The 19,271-nt window shown below is 45.3% G+C and overlaps 1 protein-coding gene across 1 annotated transcript in view; it reads right to left on the bottom strand.

Moving 5' to 3' along the window:
- Positions 1-2,552: 2,552 nt before the first annotated feature.
- The window catches only part of MTUS2 (microtubule associated scaffold protein 2), a 58,003-nt gene continuing 41,284 nt past the window's right edge, over positions 2,553-19,271 (bottom strand). Inside the window, exons 5-9 of the mRNA XM_065423280.1 lie at positions 16,668-16,741; positions 13,422-13,520; positions 10,818-10,937; positions 9,320-9,417; positions 2,553-2,769 (exon numbers count right to left, since the gene is read on the bottom strand). Coding sequence (XP_065279352.1) covers positions 2,553-2,769; positions 9,320-9,417; positions 10,818-10,937; positions 13,422-13,520; positions 16,668-16,741 — 608 coding nt within the window. The remainder of the gene's footprint in view (positions 2,770-9,319; positions 9,418-10,817; positions 10,938-13,421; positions 13,521-16,667; positions 16,742-19,271) is intronic.

Genomic DNA, 19,271 nt, shown 5'->3' on the forward strand with positions numbered 1-19,271 from the left:
CAGGGAGAATGGAAATGATGTTGGGATCACTGGCAGCCCAGTCTACCCACCACTAAAGTCCCAACTCCCAATTCATTGCTAGGAGCATCCATTGCATGTGCGCTTAGCTGACAAAAGTATGAGTAAAGCACCGTAAACAGAAATGATGAAGGAAAACAGACTGGCTCAGCCAGCTCAGATCAGGACAGTACAATGTTTTGGTGAGTCGCACATGGGATAATTTAGATTAACATCATGGTAACAACTCGTACTGTAATAGAACACATTGCCCCAGACTGGAACATAACAATGAAGTAGGTATTGCAGAGTACCTGTGCATTTAGCAAGTGCAGTATGAAAGTGACCAAAATGATAGTGATAGTGGTTTTTATTCTTCAACAACTCTCCTACTTTCAGGGTGTACTTGCTGAACACATACAAGCTAGTAATGTATTTCGACAGTGTTAGTCAAATATGGCCTGGTCTAGTCTAATAAGATGTTCAATGTACTCAGGATCATAATATCATGCAAAACTGCTACAAAAATAAATTTCTCTAAAAAAAAAAAAAAAAATTAACCTAATTTTTACATCTTGGGATGGGCCAAAGCCACTTAGATCGAAGCTGGCTGCAGCCTGAGCATTCTGAATACATCACAGGAAAGCTGAAGCATATGTCAAGTGCAAACAACGCGCAGGTTTGCTGGAGTAAATGCCTTCCTGCCTGCTTCCATGCGAGTCATTATCTGTATACACACCTTGTGACAACAACTCTTTCCCATTGCTTCATGACCCTGGAATATTTTCTGTCAGTATTTACATCCTGGCTGTAACTTGGTCAGGTCCTGGAGCACACAGTGCGCTCTGTGAATGGGCAGGAAAATGTGCAGGGTCTTTGCCACAAATTGAAAATAAAAGCATCACATCATTTTAAGAAAACATTTTGCTTTTGTGTGGGTGACTCACACACCTAACCTGCCGCTGTGCTACATCAAACGCTTTCACAGTCTAATCCAAACAAATCTGATGCAAATGCTGGAACCCACATTTAGAGAACATCAAAGACAACAGGACCTCGCCTGGCATTGTGCAGTTCCCTACCTGTACCCAGGATCCAGATGAAATACTGTTAACCCCTTCTCATTCTAACTGATGTTTGAGGTGCTGTGCCCCTGGGAAACCAGCATGCTCACTCAGTATAGCGTGACATTCCATCTGGTCTAGACAGGCACGGCACGGAAAGCTGCCACTGCAACACATGCATGGTTAACAGGTGCAGCAAAGGGGGTTAATATAACAGGGAAACCTAAGAGTATTTGCATTTTGCCTGGAAGGCGGAGGTTTAAGGTAGTTTGGCCTCAAAATATATGGGTATATATGTCGAGGGACCAAATTCTGGCCTCAGTTGGATCCATGTGGCCCCCACAGATCTTCCCTGGCGTTCTCCTGGCCATTAACAAGGGCAAACGTTAGTCTAGTATGTGCAGGATCCCCTGTACCCTGAGGCAAACTGGATCTAAATTCTTAGAATATCCGACTAGGGGGTTAATGCTTTTGGCCAAATGTCAAGATCACAGCAAATATTTTTTTTCGTCTTTCTGGGGCTTGAAATAAAATAACACGGGACTGGATTTGTTATAGATTCTGAGAGCTTCCAAAAGTGTTCAGTTAAAAATAAAAAGGCTAACTAGGATTTGAGAGAGTAAAATTGAGTCACTCTATCAAATAAATTGTATGGAACGTGCTAAAACCCTCCGGGTTTTGGTCTCTATCCTACATCCATTCACAATATTGATGCTAATAATAATTGAAATTTGGAGACTGGAATGAGTGACCTTATCTGGCATCGAGTATGAAGGTGATTGTTTTGAAGGCAGTACTATTTCAGAATCTCAATGTCGCTGGTGTTCACGTTATACAGTGTACCACTTGGTGGTAGTTTGGAAGGCGCTTCTATTTCTAAATAACTTTCTTCTATTTTGGGTAGAAATATTCCTGGGAGGCTTGACAGAAATGCATTTCATTTAGCTATAAGTCTTAGGCACAAGTTACAAAACTGCTGACCATCATGAAAATATATCAGCACTTAGTAGAGTATCCAATAATATAAAAAATGCAATTCAGAACATCTTCAACTCCATATATGTTGTGTGTGTCAATATATACACCTATATAGGTACAATACATACATATATATATATAAACACACATACATATATAGATATTCAAAACGTGAACTGTTTGTAACTAACCTGAACCACTGCAGCAAAGGTTCATTTTGATGAACCATTAGTAGTAGTATTTTCTTTCTTTCGGCTCTAACCATGGCAAAATGTTTACACATCAGACTACACTGGTTATACTACTCTAAGACATCAGTGTGCCAGTACCGGGAGCTTCTATACTGGAATGATAATAGTACACTGCCTAGCTTACACTTATGCAGCTACAGAGCATGCTTGCAGTAACCAACCCTAGGTGTCTATGGTTGTTAATACTTTCTTGGATGATCACATTCAGCGGATTGGAAAAATGTGTAAAAGCCCAGTTAACGTCTGCAGCCGCGTGGAGCGGTCATCTTGGCACCGTGCTGACTTTTGCGGGAGTAGGAGGCCCCGATGAACAGCGATAAATAGGTGTAGGAGACGTAGGAGACAGTTTAACGGGGCTCATGGGCTCCGCTGTCTGGAGCTTCCAAAGCAGCTCTTCATTAGTCCTGCTTAACCTCTTCTTTTCCTTGGTTTCTTTCTCCACGTATTCTTGAAGATTAGCATTTTCCTCAGATAACTGCCTGCAGAGGGAAATAATGCACCCGTTAACATTTCACATGGCTAAACAGTGCTGGATTGTCATTAAAGCAAATATGACAGCTGCTGAGGCCAGTACCCCACACAGCTGTTAAAGTCACCCCCTGTGACAGCTTCACACCAGAGCCAGGCTGGCATAGCAATCGTTTGCTCCTGATGAAGCCAAGCAGCATATTTCAGGTAATACACCTGCAGTTCCCGGCACAGTGTTTCCATCACATGCTGCTGAGTCAGATCTCAGTGACCTAACGCAACCTGACAACTTGAAAGAAAATTCCCGGCACTTTGTCTTCTAGTTACTGTCAGTTACAACAGCATGTGTACTGCATGTGAGCATGAGGGCAAACACTCTTGAGTTTGTTATTAAGCAAATCAGTTAGAACTGTGTACTTTTCCCCATATGACACAACAAATAATACATTTTAAAGCAATCACAGAAACAGGGTCAGGACTGGATGGCTCAGGGGTACATAATGGGACATGGAGCCTTTCAAGGCTTTGTCCCTGGGGTTTGAATTAGGTCCAGGTGGGGAGTGACTCAAAGTTGTTGCCATCCGATGGGTGTTTGGAGGACCACATGAAACAGCGGGTAAAATTAGTCTGATTCCTAGTGGACAAGTGTCCATACTGCAAAACAAACCACTCCCCCCAATTACTATTGGCTCTTCTTGGTATCCTCGATGGCAATCGCAGCATATGCAGCCAGGATGAAAAGATCATGAAGACTAAACTGATGCTCCCTTCAGGTCAGGCTTAAAGCATGTTGCTGGGGTACTGTGTACTGGGATTTAACATGCCGAACCTCTTCTGTGGATAAATTGGACATTTTCAGTCTCTAGAGTGGTCAAGCTAATACTGATCATGAGCACAATGGGCCACTTAGCTCAGTGTCATGGATGTTGGGTATCGCAGGCCAGGGGAGGCTGAGCCTCCCCAAACAGCCAGGCATGGCCCTGTCCATGATCTGCCCCGAGGTCCCTCCTGCTTCCCACTCTCCCTCCGTGGCCAGGGTTGGGGTTGGGGCTAGGGAGGGCCAGCCTGCGGCCGGGGATTCGGGGCGGCTGGGGCCGGTGCTTGGGCCGCCCGGTGCTGGGGTTGACCACCTGGCGCTCCAGGGCTAGGGGTGCTTGGGCTGCCCTGCCAGGCACTCTGGGGCTGGGGGCGCTGGGGCCGCCCGTTGGGCGCTCCGGGGCTGGGGGTGCTGAGGCTGCCCGCCAGGTGCTCTGGGGCGGGGGGTACTGGGGTCACACCACCTGGCGATGGGGATGCTGGGGCCTCACTGCCCGGCACCGGGGGCACTGAGGCTGCGCCGACCAGCACTCTGGGGCTAGGGGTGCTTGGGCAGTCGAGAGCTGAGGGAGGGCAGCCGGGGCCGCGGTGGGGGTCTCGGGGCTCTGGTGGGGGCGGGGCAGGACCCGGAGCTAGCCTCCCCAAACAGGTGGTTCATGTGCTGCCCATGGTCTATTCAGTTACACCATTAATTATTTTGGCTTCATGTTTACAAAATTTATTAAATATAAAACTGAACGTTTTTGGAGAGATTTCTACCTAACTCTTTTTTAACTTTTCCATGTATGCTCTGAGCTGCGAGAGGAGGGTGTTTCTAAGGAGACATATCGAACTACCCATGAATTGCTTTTATACTGATGCCCATCACTGTAGTATTTGAGCACCTGCCATGTAAAATCCATAACGATAGCGAAGTTCTTAGGGGACTTCATGGAGTCTCTGACACGTCTCCTTTTTCAGGGTCAGCACTTTGCTTGGGGGAGGGGTTTTGATTTTTCTTAAAAGACTGTATTACTTTCCTCTTTCCCTCCCCACATAGCAATGTGGGCCATAAAGCTTTTATGCAAGCCCAGATAGGCCACCAACCAACCAGTATGTGCCTGCCTGTTTTCTGAGAACAGTTTAGCAGGATGCTCATTGAGCACATTTAGGGAGTAACCCTACAGCTCTTACTCCCATGAATGATTCTCAAAGCCAGTGAAGGTAATGGGACTGCCCTCGTAAGCAGAAATATGCATGCAGCAGCTGGAGAATCAGGCCCTCAGAACATATTAATCTCTTTTTCATGTAATATTGCTTGCCAGCTATACAGGCTGATATCCAGTCTTACAGTCAACTTGGTAGTCTGTCAGCCAACATACTCTCTTCCGTGACACTAATACACACTGCAGCTGGCAGTGGGGAGGAGGGCTGTGAGTTATATGCACAACCTACAGGTAATTTAGAGAGACATTTGAGCAGGAAAGTGCCTTCATAGTCAAGCACCCGTGAATAGGCTGTGCAATACAGACATGCCCTCAGAAGACAACCTGCTTTAGCATGCAGATAGGGAAAAGAGCCCCCGCTTGTTACACTGCCTGTTTTAATCTCCCACATGCTGTGTCAGGATATCGCAGTTTATGCTGTGTCATCTGATGTCATGTAACCAGACACAAGGAGAAACAAGCTTCACATTGCATTGGAGACTGAGGCGGCTTTTCCCTCCTAGGTAGAATACAGTACTCCTGCTGCCTGTGTGCTGGCACACACTCCAGCAACCCTGACACGTGCGTGGTCACATTATGCCAGCCTTGCCTGTGTAATTATATTCACAGAATCATAGATTCCAACGCCAGGAGGGTCCACTGTGATCATCAAGTCTGACCTCCTGCATGGCACAGGCCATAGAACCTCCCCAAAATAATTCCCAGAGCAGATCTTTTAGAAAAATATCTAATCTTGATTTAAAAATTGCCAATGATGAAGAATCCACCAGGTCCCTTGGTAAATTGTTCCAATGGTTAATTACTCTCACTGTTAACAATTTACACTTTATTTCCAGTCTGAAGAGCTCATTATTAAATATTTGTTCCCGATGTAGATATTTATAGACTGTAATCAAGTCATCCCTTAACCTTCCCTTTGTTAGGCTAAATAGACTGATGAGCTCCTTGAGTCTATCACTATAAGGAATGGTTTCTAATCCTTTAATCATTCTCATGGATCTTCTCTGAACCGTCTCCAATTTATCACCTTCCTTCTTGAACTGTGTGCACCAGAACTGGACACAGAATTCCAGCAGCAGTCGCACCAGTGCCAAATACAGCAGTAAAATAACCTCTCTAGTCCTACTTGTGATTCCCCTGTTTATGCATCCCAAGATTGCCTTAGCTCTTTTGGCCACAGCATCACACTGGGAGCTCATGTTGAGTTGATTATCCACCACAACCCAGAAATCCTTTTCAGAGTCACTGCTTTCCAGGACAAAGTCCCCCATTGTGTAAGTATAGCCTACATTCTTTGTTCCTAGCTGTATACATTTGGAGTTAGCCGTATTAAAATGCATACTGTGTGCTTGCACCCAGCTTACTGAGTGAGCCAGATTGTTCTGAATCAGTGACCTGTCCTCTTCATTATTTACCACTTCCCCAATTTTTGTGTCATCTGCAAACTTTATCAGTGCTGATTTGAGGTTGATGGCGTATGAGCAGATGCAAAGTGATTGCACATTAACGATACACACGCTGCCTATGAAGACATATGCCCCAACCAGTTCTTTTCCATCTTTCAGGTAGGATTTGTCATAGGTGCTATGGAAAAGATACCTGTTGTTATTCTTGTAGCATCTAGAGACCCCAACCGAGATCAGACTCCATTGTACTAGTCACTGTATCAGCAGAGGTAAGATACACTCCCCTGAAGAGCTCGCAGTCTAGAGAGCCAGGACAGACACAGAGTGGGGGAAGGAAGGATTACTATTCCCATTCTATAGATGGGAATCAGAGGCATAGAGAGGTTAAGTGATTTACCCAACACCACACAGGAGTCTATGGCAGAGCTGGGAACTGACCGTGGATCACCAGCGATTTAACCACAAAGCCATTCTTCCTCCTTGGGAGCCCAGCCCTCTCCTCTGATTGCTAAATCCCCTGGAGTTCTCGAGAAGGAGGAGGAGGATGTAGAAAGGGTTAGAATCAAATATTATCTCCTCACTGTCTCCACCTATTTTAACACTATCTACTGTACGCTGCAGAAAAGGACCTAGGAGTTACAGTGGACGAGAAGCTGGATATGAGTCAACAGTGTGCCCTTGTTGCTAAGAAGGCTAATGGCATTTTGGGCTGTATAAGTAGGGGCATTGCCAGCAGATCGAGGGACGTGATCATTCTCCTCTATTCGACATTGGTGAGGCCTCATCTGGAGTACTGTGTCCAGTTTTGGGCCCCACACTACAAGAAGGATGTGGAAAAATTGGAAAGAGTCCAGGAGAGGGCAACAAAAATGATTAGGGGGCTGGAGCACATGACTTATGAGGAGAGGCTGAGGGAACTGGGATTGTTTAGTCTGCAGAAGAGAAGAATAAGGGGGGATTTGATAGCTGCTTTCAACTACCTGAAACGGGGTTCCAAAGAGGATGGATCTAGACTGTTCTCAGTGGTACCAGATGACAGAACAAGGAGTAATGGTCTCAAGTTGCAGTGGGGGAGGTTTAGGTTGGATATTAGGAAAAACTTTTTCACTAGGAGGGTGGTGAAGCACTGGAATGGGTTACCTAGGGAGGTGGTGGAATCTCCTTCCTTAGAAGTTTTTAAGGTCAGGCTTGACAAAGCCCTGGCTGGGATGATTTAGTTGGGGATTGGTCCTGCTTTGAGCAGGGGGTTGGACTAGATGACCTCCTGAGGTCCCTTCCAACCCTGATATTCTATGATTCTATGATACGCTGATTCCCGCCTTCCACTGTGGGAGCCGCCCACCACGCCATCTGATTGGGCGTCAGGAACCCCCACCCCTGCAGTTATGCAGATGCCCCTATATACAGATCTTTTCATGTCCCCATCTCAGAGTGGGGCTGCCTCTCTCCTTCCTAATGAGGTCAAGCAGCAGGGGGTCACTCCTATTCCCTGCATCTGCCCAGAAGGTGGCAGAGGAACAGGGAGCTTGGGTACTGCTCACTATATGATCTTAGATCGCCCAGTACATGAGCCCATCACTCTGCCCGAGCTGCTCCACTCCTGTACACTGCAGCGCTGAGGGTTTGGCTTGTGTTGCCTCCTTGAGTGGCAGATGGCTTTCTGGAGCTGGCCTAGTGCAGGGTTAAGCTATGTGCCTTTTAGAGGTTTACACTGTGGACTGGATAGAGCCCTTGTTGAAGGAGGCAGGCAGCGTCATAGATTATTTTAAAGGATTACACATTTCTGTGAATGAGAATAGTCCCTGCTGCTACACTAGCTAAGATAAAATGATATGGGCTATCCTCCTGTCTGTTGTTCAACCTGACCACCAATTGAGGGCAAGAAGACATTTCACCCCATACATAACAGGGTGAATGGTGGGAGTTTTATGTCTTCCTCTGAACCATCAGGCATTAACCACTGTTGGAGACAAACTACTGGATGTCATTAATTGTCTCTGTATTAAAATTCTTATATTAACCCCTCCCTATACCCATGTAACAAGGCTGAAAAATGATTTGCTTTAAAGTTGACTTTCCAGGTAGATCTTAAGTTCAGTATCCTCAACATTCCCCACACTGAGAAATGTATATAAAAGAAACAAAACACAACACCTATTAGTGACTGTAGGAACCTATCGCCTATATCCGTGCTTTCAACCTTTTTTCATTTGTGGACCCCTAAAAATTTTCAAATCGAGGTGTGGACTCCTTTGGAAATCTTAGATAGTCTGCAGATCTGCAGGAGTCTGTGACCACAGGTTGAAAACCACAGTCCTAGATGAATGCTGATGGGGAATATTTGCTTTTAAATAGCTACGTTCAGGAAGCTTTGGTACATATATATATTAGGGGACTCCTGAAGTTAAGATCCGTAAGGAAACCCAGCCACTAAGGAGAAACACTCTTTTAACTTAGCAGCGTCCTTTCTGCAAATATTTGTAGAAAATAAGTATCTAATTGACATTGAGTGTTAACCTGGTGAGACTGGAAATGGTTGAGATGTGATACCATTTGTTTTGCCATAATGCCTACAAAAAACTTGATAGCGGTTAGGTTGTTGGTATGCTCGGCCCACAGCCTATCAGTATTATCTCACTGTTTCCTTGTACTCCCCCGTCTCTCTGTATCCATCTGTTGTCTGGTGTCTTACACTTAGGTTGTAAGCTCTTTGGGGCAGAGATTGTCTTTTTGTTCTCTGTTTATACAGAGCCTAGCACAAAAATTTCTAGTGCAATATAATATAATATGCTAAAGCAGCCTTAGGTACAGTGAGGCTACCAGCACAGTTAGTATATTACTGTTCAAACTGGTAGCTCTCCCGCACCCACTAGCTGCTGACTAATAGTGTGGCATTGAGTCTGAACTCAGAGGCAACTGGGACTTTTGTTCTCAGTGATGAGGCCGGGAGCTTAATGTAACATGATATGTAGCCAACGTCCTTTATGCTAAAATAAGCAGATGGGAATTAAAATAAGTTTCAAGAGGGGAAATATGCTTAGTTTTACTGTTTCTGAAGCGGCTGTTAGCCAGGGATAGTTGTAATTTTACTGTTTCCTATAAAACTCAGATGGTTTACAAGTATCTGTACAAACCTTGTCACAACGGTATTTTGATCAATCCGGACTCTCATGTCTTCATTCTGCTGTTGCAGCACCTGAATTTTTTCTTCCAATATTGTATTTTTTTCAGCCTGCAACAAGAGAGGGCTCGTTGAGTTTACAGCAATAGCAGCACTTGATGCAGGGGAATTTGGATTTTAATCCCTAGGAAGAAGCTCTATTTTCCTTACAGTAACAGCTAATGATCACTGTCAAAGGAAGGTAGATTATTCTGGCTGCAGATGTGATTTTAGGTTGTAAATGATTTACCAGCATGTCACACTGGTATGGCACTGAAGTGTCCGACTTCCCCCTCCCAAAGGGCAGGGGAGTCATGATCCCCTGACATCTGCTGGGGTCACCCCGCCACATTGAGACCTCCTGTAACAGGGTTATATAAATCATATCCATAGTGGAAGTAGAATCCTACTGTCTGGCATGGTTGAGAAATAGCACAAGCAGAATGACTGGAGACCACCTAGGCCAGTGAATGTAACTGTATCAGCCGTTTCCCCATTCTGCTCTAGCTTAAGGAAGCAGCATGTTACAGAGTGTTGTTAAGAAGTCTCAGCTGTGAAGAGCTATTTCACTCTATATCTGTTCACACCAGCAGTTGGACAGTTCAACAAAATAATCAACTGGGTTCCCAAACTTCTCCATAAATAGAAGCAAAGCTTGCTAAGTGCTGTGCTAAAGCAGCCAGCCCGGCTGCCCCATTGTGGCAATGGCTCATCCTGTCACTGCGCTAGAAGCCTACAGGTCAAGTCTCACAAAATGGCTCCACTTTACAATGAAAACGTAACTCCTGGTTAACTGAAAAGTTCATACCTGGGGAGACCAAAACACAAAGAGAGAGAGAGAATGGAGTGGCTAGGAGGCAGTGTTATCTTTATGGTGGGGAGCTATAATTCAAAGCACTCGCAGCGTGACCCTAACCTGGGATTTCTGGTTGCCCCTCGCTAATTTACACTACTGAGGCAAGACTTCATGCCGATTACTGAATTAAGGAGCCACACGGCACAAGTGTCTCCTTCTTCCACCCATATTGCTCCCACCTTGTTGGCTGCGCCTACTCCTGACTTTGGAGGCAGGGGACAGCTGGTGCCCCATACTTAGTTATAGGGATGTTATAGGTATCACAGAGGCCCCCCTCCTCCACTATCTCCTCCCCTACCTAACCTCCCCTGCAGGCAGAGCAGATTTCAAAATGAAAACCAGAAAGACCAGCGCGGGGAGTCATGGAGAGGTTTTGGGGATGTCATGTGGGAGGTAGGAGGCTGGTGGGGAAGTAGATAAAAAGAAGCACCCCCTTCCCACTCTCCCTTTCAGAATGAAAAACTGGGACACTTCACAGGAAAGGGCAGGGGGCAGAAAACAGTATTTAGCCCTCTGTGATCCCTTCATTGTGTTTTTCCAGTCCCGGCCTCCTCCACTCCAATTTAGCTCCTGGCTTCCTATCTCCCTGTTCTGTGAGGGGAAAATGATAACTGACCAGCTTTTCCAGTTCCATGATCCTCTTTTCCTGTTGATGAATTAGCAGATTCTTCATTTCCAAAACCTGCTTCAGGCTGTTCATATCTTCTTCTAAGTGCTGATATGGAGCTAGTGCAACCTAGGAAAAGAAGGATGACAGTGAATTCTAAGTCTTCCAACCGTAATCACATATTCAGCCACTTGGTAAAATTTTCCCAAGCACCCAACTGATTTAGAGCCTAGCTCCCATGAAAGTCAAGGGGATGCAGGCTCCGAAATCACTGGGGTTGTTTTGAAAATGTTACCCACTATCACCATTCATAGATTCATAGATTCTAGGACTGGAAGGGACCTCGAGAGGTCATCGAGTCCAGTCCCCTGCCCGCATGGCAGGACCAAATACTGTCTAGACCATGCCTGATAGACATTTATCTAACCTACTCTTAAATATTCCCAGAGATGGAGATTCCACAACCTCCCTAGGCAATTTATTCCAGTGTTTAACCACCCTGACAGTTAGGAACTTTTTCCTAATGTCCAATCTAGACCTCCGTTGCTGCAGTTTAAGCCCATTGGTTCTTGTTCTATCCTTAGAGGCTAAGGTGAACAAGTTTTCTCCCTCCTCCTTATGACACCCTTTTAGATACCTGAAAACTGCTATCATGTCCCCTCTCAGTCTTCTCTTTTCCAAACTAAACAAACCCAATTCTTTCAGCCTTCCTTCATAGGTCATGTTCTCAAGACCTTTAATCGTTCTTGTTGCTCTTCTCTGGACCCTCTCCAATTTCTCCACATCTTTCTTGAAATGCAGTGCCCAGAACTGGACACAATACTCCAGCTGAGGCCTAACCAGAGCAGAGTAGAGCGGAAGAATGACTTCTCGTGTCTTGCTCACAACACACCTGTTAATACATCCCAGAATCATGTTTGCTTTTTTTGCAACAGCATCACACTGTTGACTCATATTTAGCTTGTGGTCCACTATAACCCCTAGATCCCTTTCTGCCGTACTCCTTCCTAGACAGTCTCTTCCCATTCTGTCTGTGTGAAACTGATTGTTCCTTCCTAAATGGAGCACTTTGCATTTGTCTTTGTTAAACTTCATCCTGTTTAACTCAGACCATTTCTCCAATTTGTCCAGATCATTTTGAATTATGATCCTGTCCTCCAAAGCAGTTGCAATCCCTCCCAGTTTGGTATCATCCGCAAACGTAATAAGCGTACTTTCTATGTCATTATCTAAGTCATTAATGAAGATATTGAACAGAGCCAGTCCCAAAACAGACCCCTGCGGAACCCCACTTGTTATGCCTTTCCAGCAGGATTGGGAACCATTAATAACAATTCAATCATTTTAGCTGTATACCTCATTTCATAAGAGAGACAAGGTGGGGGAGGTACTTGCAGTAGGTGAAAGAGGTCCGAATGTTGCTCAGCACCCACAACCTGACCCACTGCTAAGTCTCCTAATATATAGAATTGTTTCTGTCTGTGCGGAGTTTTACTCTTTCTGGAGAAGAGCACAAGTGTGAAATAGCAACAAAGTTCGGAGACTGGGGCTGGGTGTTTGAAGGTTAGAACAATAGCGGATCACTCTGTCTGTGATGTGTGTGGCAAAACAGGTGAACTAGTCATAAAGATTAAACTCCCAGAGGGGAGAAAGACAGTGAATCAGGACACAAAGATACTCCCCATTCCAGCTTAGTACTTCTGAAGTTAGGGGGCTAGGGTTCCATTTACCAAAGCAGTACTGGCCCACATTTTTTTCTCAATTACACTGAATAGAATCCAGAGTAACACCAACGACTTCAGTTACTTTGGCTTTACAATGGTACAACTCACTCCACTGTCGCTGGTGTCAATACTCTGGATTTACAGCAGTGTAACTCAGAACAGAATCTGGCCCTTTACACACATTTTGCTCTGAGAGGGCAAGTTCACCAGCCCAGTTGTTTTGTGCTGCTCTGGTGGAAAGAAGAAGGCGCTGACCTCAGTCTAGCCCACGGAAAGTTCCAATGCACTAGAAAGGGGGGAGTTCTGAATTCTCAAAAGGTATGTGGGGCACAAAGTTAGAAAATGGTCTTCATTAGGTCCAATTTCCTATAGAGTCTGCTAATAATGGGCTTCATTTCGACCATCAGCTTTAGGGATTCTATCGATTTGTTGTATTTTGAACAGGATGTTGATGGAATAGACTTCTTCTATGATATCCCAGGGCCAGACAGTCCATTACAGAAAAAATGAAGATGGACAGCAAAGAATCCCAGCAGGGTGAGGGGGAGAGGCACATTCATATGAAAATATGAGAAGAGTGAAGAGGAAGGAGAAACACCACAGAGGGGAGGAGAGAGAGGATTAGAGGGTACTAAAAAAGTAACGGAGGGAGCCAGAGAAAAAGCCCAAGAAACAGAACTATAGAGGCAGGATGCAAGTGAGAAATAGACAAAATGAAGCAAAACCAGAAATGGATGGATAATGACCCAACAATAAGAGAGAGTGGGAGATCTTTGTATCCAGAGCCACTCTTAGATTTCCTTTGCTAATAACCTACCAATGCAAATGTGGGCCATATTTACAAGCATGTCCTGCAGTTTTTAAAATGTATATTAAGGCTGTCAGCTACCTCTAGTTGCTCTTCAGTGTTTTTCTTTAAAGCCTCTTCAAATCGCTTTGCCTTGTCCCTTAGAGAATGGCTCTGGAAGGTGAGGGTATCTACTTGGTCCTGCAATTAATGACAAATAAAAAACCTAAACCATTAAACTCTAATGTTACTTTTATACAAAGCATTTCCCACCACTGCCAAAGTACGTGAGGGCAATGAGGAGAAGGGCTTAGAAGCTACCATGAGAGGACATTTTTACATGAAATCACTCAAACTCGCAGTGGAGATTTTGATAACTTGGTAACTAACGGAATCAGGATTTCATGTGGAGAACCTGAGATTAATCATGTGGCTAGCTTAAATTGGCCACCAACAGCAGCTTCTAAACCTGCATCAAGCTAAGACATCCCAGCCCTTTTGGCTGTGTGAGACCCAGTCTCCTTGCTTTGAAGGACAGGCATGTTTGTGTCATACTCATGAAGCAGATAACCTCTATAAGGTTACTGCTCCTCAGGGATCAGCATGGGGAGATACTCAAATGCTGCTCACAATCCCAAGCTTCAGAGCAGCTAGATGTCTCTGCTAAAATGATAAGCAGTCAGAGGCGGTGCCAGTTTCTTCCTGGTGGGGAGACTGAGGTGGGCTAGGCAGAAAATAGGGAGGGCTGCGCCTGTAAGAGCTTCCTGGGCAGGGGGACCTGGCTCCAGGGCCGGCAGAGCCCTCAGAGAGCAGTAACCATGGCGGCAGGGCCCCAGAGCATGGGCTGGAGTGGGTCAGTCCAGGCTGCTGTGCGGAACCGTGGACCCTCCACCTGCCCTGAGTGGCGTGCCCCGGCGGGCGGGGACACAGGCCAGGGGTTGCTCTTGGGCCTCCCGGCCTCCTGTCTGGGCTTACATCTGCACTGCTGCTGGAAACGGCATGGCCTTCAGAGCTGGGTGGCCGGACAGTTGTGGCTGCTGGCTGGGCACCCAGCTCTGAAGGCAGCACTTCCGCCAGCAGCAGCTGAGAAGTATCTGCATAATATTTGACCTTTGCACTGGGAGGGGTGGCTATGGGAGGCTAAGGCAATTTTTGGGGTGGCTATAGCCCTTGCAAGCCCCCCCCACAGCGCCACCACTGGAAAGAGTTAACATTATTGACTTTGGACTATCATCATTATGTTTCAGAGTTAACACTCCACTAAGATGAAAGGGGGTGATTCACACCACTCTAAGGACCAAATGCTAAAGCCCAAATAAATGGGCTTTGCTAGGAGGCCTCAGATGGGTTAGGGGAAAATAATTCCCTCTCAGTCCAGCAGCTTGGTTCAGAATAGTTGCATAGCCACTATCCATCAGCTTTAGCAGCATCTGGGATCTCTGCCATCTACATGAGGAAAACGATGGGGTGGGGAATTAAGGATCGTGGAGCCAAGTAACAAAGGATCTGCTTGCAACGCTTCTTCCTTTGCCTTGCTAGAAAATTTAACTTGGGATCTGAAAACTATGCTGTGTTCTTTTTGCCTCTTGCATCATTATCAATGACAGAGATTCTGCAGTCAGAATGTAGGTAACTCTTTTGATGATGATGATGTATGAGGCAGAACAGAATCCAGCTTACTCTTTCTTCACGGCATTAGCTCTGCAGCACTAAAACAATACTACAGGTTATAAAACAACTCACCTAGATCAGTGATGGGATTCATGAGACAATCAATGTACTTTTGACCCTGGTGAAGGCTTCAGACTGAAACATGTAGGTGCTATTGATCCTACTACTGTAGCTAGTCTCTTTAATTACTTTATGGAAGAAAGGATTTTAAATGTTAAGCTCAGTGAACCACTGTCTTGGAAGATTCAGTACTGATGCAGGTGCATTATTTAATAGTTATAGCTCTGCCTCATGATGAGTACAGAGTTCCTGATGATGGCCTGTGGATAACTTTGCACGATAGCAGGGAAATCTTATTTTTGTAAGTAAGCAAGACGCACAGCAGGGGACCAATGATTTGAGAAACAATGCACCATTTTAATACAATCACTTTTCTGGACAGATTATTAGGTCAAGATTTTAATATTACTACCTTACGTACAGCATCTGCAAAAGCTGCACTTGCTGTGGAGGCCAATAATGTTGATGTTCTGTCTTTTGTGTGTGTAAAATCTTAACCATAACCTTCCATTCATGTAGTTTATTGCACCAAATAATAGAACCACTGATACAACTTTACATTCTATAGCCGCACAGTCAATGCTGCTGCAATAGCTGTGTGGAATTGTGCATGTTACTTGTTTTTTGAAAAGCAAAATTAGTCTTTGACTAGATAAACAAGCAGAGCTAACACCATTTAACATGGCACCTTTACTTGTTCATGCAAGAGCTCCAAATTTACCATGCACCACAGGGACACACTTTCCCTGGTGGATTTCTATCTCAGTCTAGAGAACCAGAACAGCTGAATTTCACTATAACCATTTTAAGCTGATCTGATTTTCAGCTGGTCATTATGGGGAGAAATTGTGCCAGGCAAACAGAGACAGGACAGTGCAAGTGACAGATTAGAGCTGCAGAACCAAAAGGGGAGATTTGCTTCAGAAAACTATTTTACAAATTGGTATATAAAACTATTGTGAGGACAAGAGTCCTGCTGGGATGGATAGGAAAACCTAGATTCTGCTCCCATTCACTTCGCTGGGAGCAAGATGGGCCTGAAGAAGGCGAATGAATCAAAACAGTTTTTAAAAAACTTCTTAAAATCCATTTCCCCATCTGCAATTTCTTTGCTTTTGGGGTTTTCCCTCTTCTCCTTCTGGCACATTTAGCGTTTTGCTGCTTCCACTGGAGGGAGAGAAGCTGAGGAGGCATCTTTGTAGCTAACATACAGCTTGAAAAGAATGAGCAAAAGAGCCAAGCAGAGCAGAGGGGTTAGCCAATCGGCACAGATAAAATGTGCATAATTGCTGGACAGTTATTTAAAAATCATCATATAGTAATTATGCAAATCCCTAAACTCTGATTGACTAATAATGGCAATTAGCCAATCAGAGTGCAGGGATTCACATACTACAGTTATTGAGAACTATCGGCATGGTAATTTTGCAAACCAGACATCCAGAACCAATGAGTGTGCAGGGAACTGCCTTACGAGAACGCCGTGCAGTTAAGGGTCAGTAACTATACAGCACCCGTGCCCTCAGACTGGTGGAGAGAATTCCATTTCACTAACGTGCTATCATAATGAACAGTTTTGCAACATCATTGGGGTTTGGACACAATGAAAGTATTAACCTGGAGTGAAAGCCGCAGTTTTTCAAAACTCTCTTCCAATTCTTTCTTTTCCAGTTCGTGGGCAGACATCAGTTCTAGGGAAAATCCATAAAAATTACATTGCTAAATGGGTCTAACAAACAGTATAAATCATGGACAGCGAGTACATTTATCTTACTTAACATGAACTAAACTTTATTAAGAAGGCAGCTCTAGTGGACTGAGCAGAGCCTAGGAGCCAGGCAATAACTCACTGCATGGCCTTGGGCAAATCACAAAAGCCTAAATTTTCAAAAGCATCCACTGATTTTGGGTTCCTCCATTTCTGAGGGCCTTGTAATCAGAGGTACTGAGAACACACAGCTCTTGCTGAGTCTGACTGGAATGATGGGTGCTCATACTTCTGAAAACTAGGCTCTTAATATTTCCAGGCATGCATCAAAAATTGAGGTACCCCAAATGAGTGGAAATATTAAGTTTGGGCCTTAAATCTCTTATATGTCTCCAGGTCCCCATCTGCAAAAATGTGTGTAAGAATATTTACCTAGGATTCTTCACAGAAATACTGGGAGGCTTATTTAATTAATGAGCATGTTGTACTTTAAAGATCATAAAGTACTATATAAGTATTATATGATTATTTTTATAATTATTGGAATAAGTCACCCAACTATGATTTAATAATCAGAAGTAGATTAAATTTTACTAACTAAACCAATTGTAGCAAACTATGATTGAATAAATAAAATCGTCTCTCTCCAATCAGCCTTGTTCACTAATGCTTGGAGTACATTACAATTTAACTGGTGCAATGCCATTTTCATCCACAAGAGGGTACTTGAAACCTGTGCTAGGAGAAGAATGCACAAAGTTTCTGACAGCACATGCCTCAATAGTAACACTGGAGTTCCATCACTGAAAAATAAAGTAGCTGAATAGTTAAAAACATCTTCAATCAGGGAACAGTTTTGTTTTCAAAAGGAATAATAATTTTAAAAGATACCAAACTATCTTCTGTCTATAGGATGAAGAAACAGGCTGCAGAGTTCAGCTAACATAGACTAAATCAGTGGTCCCCAACACGGTGCCCACGGGCGCCCGGGCGCCCGCTGGGGCATCTATGTGCGCCCGCCTACTGACAAGGGAGCGCCCCGCCGCCAACAACGTCAAGAAGCATCACCGCCGAAATGCCCGGTGCTTCTCTGCGGCATTTCGGCGGCGACGCCTCACGATGACGCTGCTTCTCGGTGGCATTTTGGCGGCTGCTTGTCCGGCGGCCGCGCTCCTTGGCGGCTAGTCATCCGGCGCCCGCCACACTGAAAGGTTGGGGACCACTGGACTAGATGGTTCTGAACTATGTTTTTAAAAGGCTGAGCACAAACCTAAGCAATATTACTTAATTCGGGAAGGTAACAGAAAAATCTAGTACGGTGTTACAGGGTGGACTAGGCCAAGAGACCCCTTGCTAGAGGCTTCAGTGTCCTGCCACGCCCACCCCAGGAAAGGAGCAGTAGAGGACTCCTCCAAGCAGCCTAGACTGGCTGCAGGGGAAGAAGCCAATCAGAAAGGCTGCAGGAGGGCCATCTAAAAGAAGCTCCAGAGCCAGAGCCAGTTCCATGCTGGAGCTAGAGCAGTGGCTCTCAATCTTTCCAGACTACTGTACCCCTTTCAAGAGTCTGATTTGTCTTGCATACCCCCAAGTTTCACCTCACTTAAAAACTACTTGCTTACAAAATCAGACATAAAATACAAAGGTGTCACAGTACACTATTACTGAAACATTGCTGACTTTCTCGTTTTTACCATATCATTAGGGCTCTGTGTCTGTCCCAGAGCCCGCGGAAGTCATGGATTCCGTGACTTTCCACGATCTCTGTGACTTCTGCAGGGGCCAGCGTGGCCCCAGGGCCACCCGAGCAGCTGGCTTTGGGGCCAGCTGCTCAGGTGGCCCCCCAGGACAGCCACACCAGCCGCTGCTGGAGCAGCCCTGGGAACAGCCACACCAGCTGCTGCTACTGCGGCCCCCAGCAGCAGTCCTGGAAAGGCCAGAGCAGCTGTGGTCCACTGTCCCTAGCAGCGGTCCCTGGGCAGTTGGACAGAGCAGCCATGGTCTGCGGCCCCCAGCAGCGGTCTCTGGCTGTCCGGCCGGAGCAGCCGCAGTCCACGGTCCCGGACAGCTGGTGTCACTGGGCCTGGGCGCCCACCCCAGAAGTAGCCCTCCCACGCTCCCAGCAGTGCCCCCCCCCCATGGATGCCCCCCAGCAGCACCCTCACACCCTCTCAGCACCCCCCCAAGATTTAATCACAGGTATTTTTAGTAAAAGTCTTACATAGAATTATAAACTACAGCAATTGAAATATAAATATTGTATGTACATCTCAGTGTATAGTATATAGAGAAGTATAAACAAGTCATTGTCTGTATGAAATTTTAGTTTGTACTGACTTCGCTAGTGCTTTTTATGTAGCCTGGTGTAAAATAGGCAAATATCTAGATGAGTTGATGTACCCTCTGGAAGACCTCTGTGTACCCCCAGGGGTATGCAAACCCCTGGTTGAGAACCAGGGAGCTAGAGGAGTGCAGATGGTGTTCCTGGCTGACCAGAGGGAACTGCATCACCATGG

The sequence above is a fragment of the Emys orbicularis genome, chromosome 1 (genome assembly GCF_028017835.1).
Source record: "Emys orbicularis isolate rEmyOrb1 chromosome 1, rEmyOrb1.hap1, whole genome shotgun sequence".
In the NCBI taxonomy this organism is placed as follows: Eukaryota; Metazoa; Chordata; order Testudines; family Emydidae; genus Emys; species Emys orbicularis.